This window comes from Salvelinus namaycush, chromosome 36 (assembly GCF_016432855.1).
Source record: "Salvelinus namaycush isolate Seneca chromosome 36, SaNama_1.0, whole genome shotgun sequence".
Classification (NCBI taxonomy): Eukaryota; Metazoa; Chordata; class Actinopteri; order Salmoniformes; family Salmonidae; genus Salvelinus; species Salvelinus namaycush.
In genome coordinates this window covers 10899061-10911487 of record NC_052342.1, presented here as the reverse complement: position 1 = coordinate 10911487, position 12427 = coordinate 10899061, and the positions used below count along the sequence as shown (strand labels likewise).

Below are 12427 nucleotides of genomic sequence, written 5' to 3'. Positions count from 1 at the left end.
TAGACAATAACCAAAACAGCTAACAATACACTGAATTCATACATTTTCAGTCATTCAAATTGTAAAGTAATTTTTCCAATCTGGGAGGTAAACTCTATAAATTATTAAATCATTTTGCTGTATATTTCAGATGGAATCGAGGCATTAAAATTTACCAGAGGCCATCCAAAATAGATGTCCTTGGAAGCCTGGCTGGCTACTGTCTCTATTTGGCTGGCTACTCTATGTACTTGTGGAAACCACTTTCTTGGGCTCTAAGTTACACCTCTGTCCTTTTCTGTCGATCTTGTCAGTAGCTAGGTTTCCATCTAATTCCCGACAGATTTTCATGTGAATATTCTAAAATCCACAAATATGAGCATTTTCCCTCCAGTGGTGTTTCCACCAAACTGACTTGGCGGAAACACCACCGCTGAAAAATCGTCGAGTGACGACACAGTGTACACACAATGTAAGTTTTCGCTCAAGTTTTAATGTACCGGCAAAAAATAGAAACACATTAATTAAACCACATCAGACCACTTTTGAGGTCCGGGAAACATCTGAGAAATGTAGATTGAGGTGTACTTACCCTTCAATTAAAGTGTACACCTTACAAGAGGCTGTTTAGCTGTGCTTTTGTAGCACACGTGATGGTACAGTTTGCGAAACAAATACCCACTGGATTGATGAAAATAATCATAATATCATTCTGCCAGGTAAGCATAGGCTACTTTAAAGTTAACCTCAATTTAATGTTTTTGGGAAAGACTATCTACCAGAGGACCGTTTTCATTAGCATTATCGCTAACAGCTACACAAAGTGGTAGACGTGCGCATCACACACACAGAGACAGGGGCATTCTCGTTGCCTCTTCAGAAAGTTGCAGGAAAGACGAATCACTGATGCATTCCGTTCATGTCTTAAGATAAACTTGGGCAAATTACATTTTCAATACATTTACAGTAGTTGATTGCTGACTAAGGTCAATAATTTATATATTTTTGAATTCAGTTTTACTGCCTTGATTCCGTGAGGACACTAATTATCATATTTCCTCTCCCAATTGTTCCTGCAGTGATGATTCACCATATAGGAAATTATTATTTAGGGATGCACCGATATTACATTTTTGTCCGATACCGATATCCAATATTTCCCTTGACAAAAAAATAATAATAAAAAAAAATAGATTTAGCAGTCTTAAGCATTCTAGTACAGTTAAATAGTTGAAACACACACACCAAAAAGTTATTTTTGTTGGCATTTACGTATGTCTCCATTACCAGTAAAACATAATCAAAACCTATTTCTTTCACTTACTTGCTGTGCTGTTTCGTTGTTCATTCTTTTCATTCTCAACCAGGATTTCATCATACATGTCAAGCAGTGAAGTTTCAGCTCTGTCTGTCCATGGCCTCTCTTCCTCAGTGCGCACCGTCACTGTGTCCGTTTCCATCTTGTCCAGCTGTGTCTAACATTTCACGTAAACCCTGTTTCCTGTCTGCATCAAAGTAGCGGTCCTTGTACCTAGCATCGAGCATGGTGGCGACCCAGTAAAGAGGCTCAGAGAGAATGCCACCAAATCGCTTGTTCACAGCGTCTAGTAGAGTACTTTTGCAAGTTTAACCCCACGGTCTGTGTCGGCAGTTTTGTTGAGCAGGCGTTTCAATGCCTTGACAGAGGGTATCACGTCTGCTGCAGACGCAGTTGATGAGCTTATTTCTCGAGTCAGTTGTTCGAATGGCACTAGGAGTGTTTTCATGTTGCCAAGTTTCAAACATGTTCTCAAATGCTATTGAAATGGAAGCAGCGGTATGAGAACCAGCACATTCTTGAGCATGCAATACAGCTTTCCTCAGTACGAAATCCTCGTCAACCCAGTGTGCTGTCAGACTCAGCATGCTTATGGGGCTGACGTCGCTGGTCCAAATGTCAGTCTTGAAGCTAATAGCAGTGACGCCCATAGCAAGTAGCTCATGGATGTGCGTTTCAACAATACTGTGTAACTCCGGTAGGGCTACATCTGAAAAAATAGCACCTACTTGGTAGTGTGTACCGGGGCTCGTGGTTCTCGACCAGTCGGCAAAAGCCAACATCATCCATGACAGAGAAGGGTTGATTGTCAAGGGCAATGAATTCCATTAATGGATTTCGTCCTTGAGCGGAAATTTTAGCTGAAATGTTCTTACTCTTTCAAATGGCTGCTGGACTTGAACTTGTTGGAAGTGTGCACTTAGAACAAAAGCAGGGGAAAAAACTAAAGTAGTTGAACATCTGGGGGTGAGGCACTTTCAAATTAGTAATTAGGTTGTGGTAAGGAACTATTTCACTTTCTCCCTCTGGAAATAGCAGCACAAACGTTGCATACGGCGTTTTTGTTATCTTCCTTTGAAACGTCAAAATAGATCCACACAGCAGTCATTGTGGGCTAGGTTAGGAATGCTGTGTTGCACGTGCAGCGCGGTATTTCTTGTGGCTTCATTACGTCATCTACCTATGTTATATAGGAATGCAAGTCAGCTTTGACATCGGTTTTGCACATCTGCGTTAAACTAGACATTGGGCCGATGCCGGCATTTTTAGCTAATATCGGCCGATTCCGATATGCTTACCGATATCCTGCATCCCTATTATTATTAACATTTTTAGACCACTGCTCCACTCGGGAGGCCCGCAAATGTAAACTTTTAATTGAAAAGTAGCCTAGTTAATATGAGGTGGAAAATGTAGCCGGCTGAAAATGATTAGCAGACAGCCGACGCTAACGTAAAACACTGAAGAAAGAGTGGGAGGAAAAGAGAAAGATGATAGAGAACAAGATGGATTGAGTGCGCAAGCAACAGGGCGGGGAGAAGGGGGGGTGGAGAATTTAGTAATCTAAATTTAAATCTAAGTTTACAACAGTAATGATGACTTGAGGGAGCACCAAAACACAAAAAGGTGCTGAGGTATTGGAATGAGTCGCTGAGGTGATAAAACACGAGGAACCAATAACACAAATCAACACCAAACAAATGAAGATCCCTGTGTTGATCTAAAAGGGCAAAGCCTTTGTTGGCTGTTCAATGTCCTTCGGCTCCGGTCCGACGGCCCTGCCTCTTCTTCACATCATTATCTAATAATGAAGCAGGTCCATAATCGCTGCAGGTTTTCAATTTGGCTCCACTCCTGCAGCAGCAGCTCTACCCAGGCATCTGTGGTCTGTGGGTCCCCAGGAGGCATCAAAGTACAGAGGTATCCAATACACAGAGCTCAGCGCTCTACCATGCCCTCCAACGCTGCTGCTAAAAATACCCTGGCCATTCTTTCTAGTGAAAGGGACTCTCATTTACAAACATTAGTGCAAATGGGAAAACTGATTACATTTTCTATAGGGGCTAGATTGGAATGGACTGCAGGCTAGGATCACTAGGAGCAGTAGGCCAATGTACATCGCAGAAAAACAATGACTTCTCGGTATCCAGAGGGACTGGTGAATTCTCTGATTGTATTGCAGTCGCCACAGGCACAGACTACTTAAAAACAACCTAAGCAAATGTAAATGTCACTGACTTTTGCCGTGTTTCCTTTAATGAAAATATTTTATTTATTCAGGGAAAACCCATCGAGATCAGGGGCTCATTCCCAAGGGTGCCCTGATCACAGTAATACAACAATCAAATACAATAACACAAAACAGAAAATCAATACAAAACACACAGTAAGAAAGAAAGTTACTCCTCAGCTACTACGTCCTCAATCAACACCATAAACTGCCCGAGCTGCACCAGAACATCCAACCGTAATATGTAAACAACAATTCATGAATCTAAAACAATTCCAAAGTCAACCCTAGGGTGTCGGTCATTCAAAAGTTCTTACTTGATCAAACTTGTTTCATATAAATAACTAAATCTTAATGCTGCCGACATACAAGACAGATCATACTAATTTGTTTAAGAATACAGCGCATGTATACAGTGAATTAAATATGTACACATTAACAAAGGAGTAACTAGAATTAAGGTCCGAGGGGGTGTGGTATATGGCCAATATACCACGGCTAAGGGCTGTTCTTAAGCACGATGCAATGCGGAGTGCCTGGATACAGCCCTTAGCCGTGGCATATTGGCCATATACCAAAACCCCCCGAGGTGGCTTATTGCTATTATAAACTGGTTACCATCGTAATTAGAGCAGTACAAATAAATGTTTTGTCATACCCGTGGTATATGCTCTGACATACCACGGCTGTCAGCCAATCAGCATTAAGGGCTCGAACCACCCAGTTTATAAACTGGTAGACCAGGGGTGTGGGGGCGTATACACAATAACTCCAGCTCTAGTCCCTGGATACAGGGTGCTGTAATCACTTCTCAACCCTGAGGGTGACATTAATTTGACAAGCTCATCATTATCTAATTACTCATTGTAAGTCCAATTAATAACGGGCTACTCAACGATGGGGTTTCTAGCTCTACAGCGACTACTAGAAGGCTGAGCCATCCATATCCACTGGTGTGTATGTGAGCTATGTGCTCACATCATAACGCACTCGTGAGGGTTTTTTGGAGAAGTTGGCGCCAAACACACATAATCAAAGTCAGAATAACAGCTGGTTGCCTTAACTTCTGATTTATAACGGGGTGGAGGATTGCTGAAGCCAAGAATCTTTTTCTTTTTTTACCAGCATAATTACTTTTTGGCTTAGAAACTTGGCGGAAGACAACCGAGTAGCCAAATGAAAGAAATTGATCATGCCCATCCTCTCCCTCCTCTCTTTAAGATAAGAGTGAGCTGGATTGCTTTACTACATCCATCCCAGCCCGAGGGATAAGTTGTTTGGACTGTGGAGTCCGATATCGCTCGCTTTGTGTCCGCGGGCAAGCAGTGCCAACTTGGGTCCAGGAAGCCATGCCAGTCTGACGGCAACAAAGCAGCGGTACCTCTGGGGACAAGGGGCCAGTGAATCAGACGTGGTAAGAGAGCTGACCTCTTCCTGGTCCGTGCTAAAAGGTAGTGAACTGTGGGAAAGGGGTCGCCATGAAAGGTCAATATTCATTGGACATGGGCCGACATGCTACGGAGATGGATACCGGATACCGTCTTGAGATTTTGCCATTTTTGTTCAATTATGTGTAGAACAGCTTGATAAGACGTTACTAATGCCCTTGTCAGACACTCCATGTCTTATGTCACCTGGTGTCATGTCAACTGGGCCTGGTTACCTGTCTAAATGAAGGATGAATTAAACAAAATGCCTTTGATCTCTAAGATCAGCTGAAGGAGGTTTGGGGACGTTCGGTCACAGAGGTAGAATAAATAGCTCTCGCCTCTGATAGCGGTAATTCTATTGTCCTACTTTACTTTCTTGGCTCCGTCTGCAGCTAGGGGTTGTCTGAACATTTTCAGTCTAAATTAAATCTAATTATGATGCTGCTTGTACTGTGTAGCTGCTTTGTGATATGTTGGCCTCAGAATGTCTCAGCATGAGCCAGGCTCCATGGAATGCAAATTCAAGAAAGACAATTGCAGAGTCATTGCTGTATCATTATGAGACAAACATAAGCATGCTGCAAGCAACAGAATATCCTAGAGAGACTTAATGGGCCAGTTCCCCTGTAATAGAACGACTAGGCTTAATCTGTCGAGACTTTAGGGTTTTGGGCTGGGTTACAGAAAGCACTATACGCACCAAGTACGTTTTCACTATAGAATATGGACCAACAATTATCTTGAGAAGAGTAGCTCTATCGGAAATAATTAGCAAATTTGCAAAGTAACGAGTCACATCAGATCTTGATTCTCTGCACACAACTCGTATATTGGTAAAAGGGTGCGTCTCAGGTTCTAAAGCAGATGCCATATCAGTTCACTGGAGGTGAAAGGCAACATTATGAAACGTTCGTCAACCATCGGTCATTGTTGTATCTAAATGAAATGTGGAGTTGGGCCGCATGGACTGTATACAACAAAAACTCATGTGTGTATCGGTTCAATCAATATTGTCATTGCGTCGCTTTTCCTTCCGATAGGCTGGGTGGAATTTTAGCCACATTGCTTAGACGTATACAATTGTTTCAGATCTACAGTGCCTAGCAGGTAAAGACTAGGGGTTGATTTGGGTTTCACACAGAGTTCAACAGTGAGCCTTCTCTGGTTACAGAACAGGTAGACTACGTACTGTGAGGGCCAACAACATGCCAACCCAATCTGCAATTCGGTATTAAATATTCAGTGTTTGGTCCGGGACTACGGGCTTTGAGAGCGCAGTTTCCAGAGGACAGGTGGAACATAAAGCGAGGGAAAGAAGTACAACCTGTCATCACGGGGCAGGGAAAGCCTTCACAAGCTCAGTCACATGTGCATGCCCCAGTCACAGACACGCTTGAAGGCACATCCACACAAAGACAAAAAATAAACACACTAGGAAAATGGTGACGGTCCCGTGAATGCACACCTTTGCTCATATCTAAATGCACACTCAAACACAAACAACCTCCAAACAGACCCTACTTTGTAACAGACATGAGACGACGAGTGGGTCTCAGTAATGTCCTAAGCTTAGGGCTGGATCCAAACACTTGCAATGTTTATGCAAATCCCTCCCTACAAGCAACTTCCCATGAACACATCTTCTGCTGAATCGACAGAATTAAGCCCCGACGGTACAACATTTCTCAATAAGGAAGCGCAAGGACGGGAAAATATTAGTCTCGACAGAATTCAAAGTAATTTCGTTGACAAGCGAAATGAAATAACTTAATCAATGAGGGACCACTGAACCGCTTCCAAGAGAATCTAGAAGCCTGTACACCTCTACTTTGACAGGGAGGGAGAGAAGTTGTTGCAGTCCGTTGTATGGAAACTTTCCCCAGGTAAGTGATTCAAAAACAAACAAAACAGGAGGGAAATAGGAGGTAATGTTCCAGAATGAGCACCAGGTGTCTGAGCCTGTCCGGCTGAAAATGATGTATTACAGGAGCCGCCGCCGGGTGAAAGCTGAATGCTAAGGTGGCCATCCGACCGGAGAGGGGGAAAATAAAATAGAAAGGAAAATATCTGCCTCTGATCTGGAGCAAATGGCAGATTTACAGCACGCTGTCTGTAGCGCAGGCAGGGGCACCAGCGGCATAGAAAAGAAGAGGCATGCCTAATGTACAGGGGAGACTTGGAAAACTTGTGCAGAGTGTTTGCGCAAAGTCTGAGGGGATATTGACAAGCAAGGATTGACTCTGAAATTAGGCCGCTTAGGCGTAAACACGGAATACGTACTGGTTTACAACTTCTAATACACTTGATTAATACTTCGGTGAATAGTCCTTCTTTCTTCCCCCCTCTCAATCAGTGAAAATGACTACTTAAAAGGGAAATGTGTTTCCCTCAGTGCTCAGATAATAGGGATGTTTTGATTTATGGCTTAAGAACCTATACAATTTTGATTTGCATCACAGGTATGACTGCCCTTCTTGTTGCATCGCATCATCAAATTCATTGGCTGTTGGCAGTTACACCCCTCAGCATATGTTTTCATACCAAATACAAATGAGCAGCAGCATTGGTGGTTTACAACACATTAAGTCACTCTTGAAGAGCATCTTCTCATTCTCCCATAAGAAAAGGCTAAAATATCTAAATATCTGAAACTGAGCAGGGCTAGACTATACTAAATAACTGATTAGAGATGGGGGACATAAGCCTAGTTCAGTGGCAACCGCTCTACACCAAATGTGCAAATAACTGGCAGAGACGGCCACGTTGCATTATCTGGATTTTGTCGTTTCAGATAAAAGCACCACAGCAAAAGTGCAACACCTCCATATCAAACCATTAGGCTTCTTACAAATCCATACTACTATTGATCAAACTTACATACTGTATTTAATTGTGAACACTTTGCTGTGTCAGAATCAAATTTGATGCCACCAATGGGTATTGGAGGTTTAGAGAAAGAGACAATGCACACTTAGAACAGCTCAACTGGCTTTAAGTGGTCTATAACATTTTGGTTTTCCTAATTCAGCGAGCTTACAGGAATTGGGCTTCCTCCAATGGGAATTACAGCGTCTCCATTTATTCATTATTATTAATAATTAATAAGTTAGGCTTTAGTTGTCAAACAGAGAACTGCCAGAAAAGACTAAGCAAAATACACTAAGTAGATTCATCTTTCTTTTTATAAAAAGCATGTTTTACTGGTGCATCCGCAGACCTGGAATAAGAGAGCCTTTGAAGTTTCCAAACACAAATTACTGACAAAAATGTACTTCATTTGGGCCTATATTATCCCCCAATTTGTAAAATGAAAGGCCAGAATAATGCTACCTTGAGAAAACAATATCTATATTTCAATGAACAAATGCATAAACATGTTCTGATGAAGCAAGGGAGGACGACAATTGCTGACGTGTAACCTGCCCACAATCTCCTGTAGGTATGGAAACCAACATCTCATTTGGTGGAGAGATGGTGCTCTCCTTCCTCCGTACCGCCAACGGTGATCACATCAACGATTGGTGTAATTGAGTGGAAAAGACCCTCCTACACTCTGCCCCATTGGTGGAGCAATCGTGACATCTCACTGCAAGGCTGCCCATTGGTGGAGGACATCCATCATGACACATCTCCCCAAGACCACCAAGGACGAGCCTGTGGACTGTTGTTGTTTACCATGTTGACCATGGCTACAACCAGATATCGTATCCAACAAAATCCAGTCAGGTACTGAACCGCTAACTTCCCCAATGCTGAGATGTCCTCTACAGTGCATTCGAAATGTATTCACACCCCTTCCCACATTTTGTTACGTTACAGCCTTATTCTAAAATGGATTAAATAACATGTATTCCTCCTCAATCTACACACAATACCCCATAATGACAAAGTGAACGGGTTTTTGGAAATGTATTATAAATATAAAACAAATAACTTATTTACATTAGTATTCAGACCCTTTGCTATGAGACTCAAAATTGAGCTCGGGTGCATCCTTTCTCCATTGATCATCCTTGAGATGTTTCTACAACTTGGAGTCCACCTGTGGTAAATTCAATTGATTGGACATGATTTGGAGAGGCACACACCTGTCTATGAGGTCCCAGAGTTTACAATGCATGTCTTAGGAAAACCAAGCCATGAGGTCAAAGGAATTGTCTGTAGAGCACAGAGACCGGATTGTGTTGAGGCACATATCTGGGGAAGGGTACCACAACATTTCTGCAGCATTGAAGCTCCTCAAGAACACAGTGGCCTCCAACATACTTAAATGGAAATAGTTTGGAACCACCAAGACTCGTCTTAGAGCTAACCTCTGGCCAAACTGAGCAATCAGGGAGAAGGGCCTTGGTCAGGGAGGTGACCAAGAACCCAATGGTCACTGACAGAGCTCCAGAGTTCCTCTGTGGAGATGGGAGAAACTTCCAGAAGGACAATCATCTCTGCAGCACTCCACCAATTAGGCCTTTATGGTAGAGTGGCTAGACGGAAGCCACTCCTCAGTAAAAGGCATATGACAGCCCGCTTGGAGTTTGCCAAAAGGCACCTAAAGGACACTCAGACCATAAGAAACAAGATTCTCTGGTTTGATGAAACCAAGATTAACTCTTCAGCCTGAATGCCAAGCGTCACATCTGGAGGAAACCTCACGCCGCTCATCACCTTGCCAATACCATCACTACAGTGAAGCATGGTGGTGACAGCATCATGCTGTGGGGATGTTTTTCAGCAGCAGGGACAGGGAGAGTAGTCAGGATTGAGGGAAAGATGAACGGAGCAAAGTACAGAGAGATCCTTGATGAAAACCTGCTCCAGAGCACTCAGGAGCTCAGACTGGGGTGAAGGTTCACCTTCCAACAGGACAACAACCCTAAGCAAACAGCCAAGACAATGTAGGAGTGGCTTCGGGACAAGTCTCTGAATGTCCTTGAGTGGCCCAACCAGAGTCCGGACTTGAACCCGATCGAACATCTCTGGAGAGACCTGAACACAGCTGTGCAGCGACACTCCCCATCCAATCTGACAGAGCTTGAGAGAATCTGCAGAGATGGGAGAAACTCCCCAAATACAGGTGTGCCAAGCTTCCAGCGTCATACCTGAGAAGACACAGGGCTGTAATCGCTGCCAAAGGTGCTTCAACAAAGTACTGAGTAATTTACAGAATACTTATGTAAATGATCAGTTTTGAATACATTTGCAAAAAACCCCACATAAAAAACTGTTTTTGCTTTGTCATTATGCAGTAGTGTGTGTAGATTGATGAGAGGAAAAATGCACTGTACATGTGTTACAGGGTTTCCACTAGTTACCACAGCCACAAAGTCAAAATTGGCTATAATCGTTAACTTCATGAAAACAAATGTTTTTTTGATCTTAATTTAAGATTAGGCATAAGGTTAGCAGTGCGGTTAGGATAACGATTTTAAGAAGAGAAATTGTAGAAATAGGCAGGGTTTTTGACTTTGTGGCAAGGACCGTATTATTGGCATGCGTGCATTAATTAATGTCCATATGCAATGAGTATGGAGCAGCTATTCAAGAAATACATTCAGTCCCACATACCACTTCATAAAGGTGCACATTTGCCTCTGTCAGTCATTAGCATTTTCATTTAGCACCTCAGAGGCTTAGGGCCACCTCATACACATAGGGAGATAATCAACCAGCCCTTCTGCTAGACAGCCAAATGAATGTACTAACAAGACAGGGACATGATGTCTACTAGCCTAAGGAGACCACAGAGATGACAATGAACTCTGGTGATGACAAAAGCCAGTGTCCTCATAATACATGAACATCATCTGAATGAGCGAGAAGGACAAGCAAACACTGATTAAATGAATAATGTATATATGTAGGTTATATAACTACTGCATGCATACAGTATCTATAGAACATGTTCTCCCCACCTTCTACTATAAGTAACCTTTGTTCTGTATTGAACGTAATCAAATATGTAATCTGGTTCAATCTCATTTGTTCATTATCAGTCCCATCGCCAAAGCTCAGACGTGGGAGTTTAGCTGGTGCTGAAGTTACAATACATCTCTTAATATAGGCGTACTCGGGATGAGTTTTACAACGACACCTAAATCATGCAAACAAGACAGTCACTGTAGGAATTATTTTAGATATACGCACATTTTTCCGATGCAGTATAAGGCTGTATAATTTACCTGTCAAGAAGTTCGCTGAGGAGCAAGCAACACGCTGGCCGAGGTAACTTTGCCAATTGATTGATATATTCACTGAATGAAACTTCGTCACTTTCGATGACAAAGACCACACTTTGTCCATGAATACACTGGAACCAACAGCATTATGAATTCCTGAAAGTAAATGTTCAGGAAACTGATTCGTTTATAACCTTAAACATAAAAATATACTGCATATGAAGTAAAATGCAGTATTCTATAAATCAATTGTGGCCAGGTATGAAAGTCTGTTGGATTGTCAGCCATAATGATTCTCAGATTGATCTATGACAAAACCATAAAATATTATGGGCTTCTTTGATGAAGCTGTGTAAATGGTTCTCAGTGACTACGTCACATTTTGTGTAGTGTAGCTCAGGCATGCTGGAAGGGTTGTACACTACTTGCGATCAGTGACAGATATTCAGGCACCTGTCCAAGGTGGAGATAACCTCTTTTTCAGTCCCTCCCACACTCGTCCTTACCAATCTATCACTCTGACACACACACACACACACACATATACGCAATGACCTGGCGCATGTAATAAAGCACACTCCAACTCCGGTATTTTTCACTGTACTCCAACTTGGCCTAGAGTCATGACCGTATACATGAGCTAGACACCACAAGGCACGGCAAGCATTAAAGTGTGCTAGCTCTGAGTGGAAGTTTTATGCTTCTGTGGAAGCTCTGCTCTGCACCGTGAAGCAAGTGACCATAAATGAACACGTTTAGGAGCAGCTTCCAAAAGTACGACAACTTAACTTCCAAGATTACAACTGTTAGGCTACAGCCCATCTCAGCAGGACTGAAAGCAAGATAGTTACTGTACACACAAAACACAGTAGAAGACAAGGGATGGCACAAAGCCCCTCAGAAACTTTACCTGCATGAAGCGTGCCCGTGACGAGTCTATACAGGTACTGAGCGAACTTAAACATCTCCCTCTTGCACCTCTTCCTGCAGCTGCTCATGTTGGCACAGGGGGTCAGGGGTCGCGAGGGGAATGGGGACTCTTCTTCGGGGTGTAATCCTTCTTGTTCCTCTCTCCGGGTTCTCCTCTAGTCCACTGTGTGGCTACGTTCCCCGGCGTGCCCCTGGTGTAAGTGTGAGAGTGGTTGTGGTGGAGGCGGGAGCGGGAGCGCTTTGTGGAGAGCACCCCGGGGCTGCTCTTAATGTGACACCTCTCTCAGGGCTTCTCCGGCGCCTAGGCTCCGATCCCCAGTGGGACGCTACACAGTGAGCGCTGTAAGGGTCATTAATATTTCCTCAC

The 12427-nt window shown here is 43.0% G+C and overlaps 1 protein-coding gene across 1 annotated transcript in view; it reads right to left on the bottom strand.

Annotated features, from left to right (window-relative positions):
- Window positions 1-12128, bottom strand: part of LOC120030445 (Kv channel-interacting protein 4-like) — a 186697-nt gene extending 174569 nt beyond the window's left edge. Inside the window, exon 1 of the mRNA XM_038975850.1 lies at window positions 12041-12128. Within this exon, the coding sequence (XP_038831778.1) occupies window positions 12041-12128 (88 nt within the window). The remainder of the gene's footprint in view (window positions 1-12040) is intronic.
- Window positions 12129-12427: the final 299 nt, after the last annotated feature.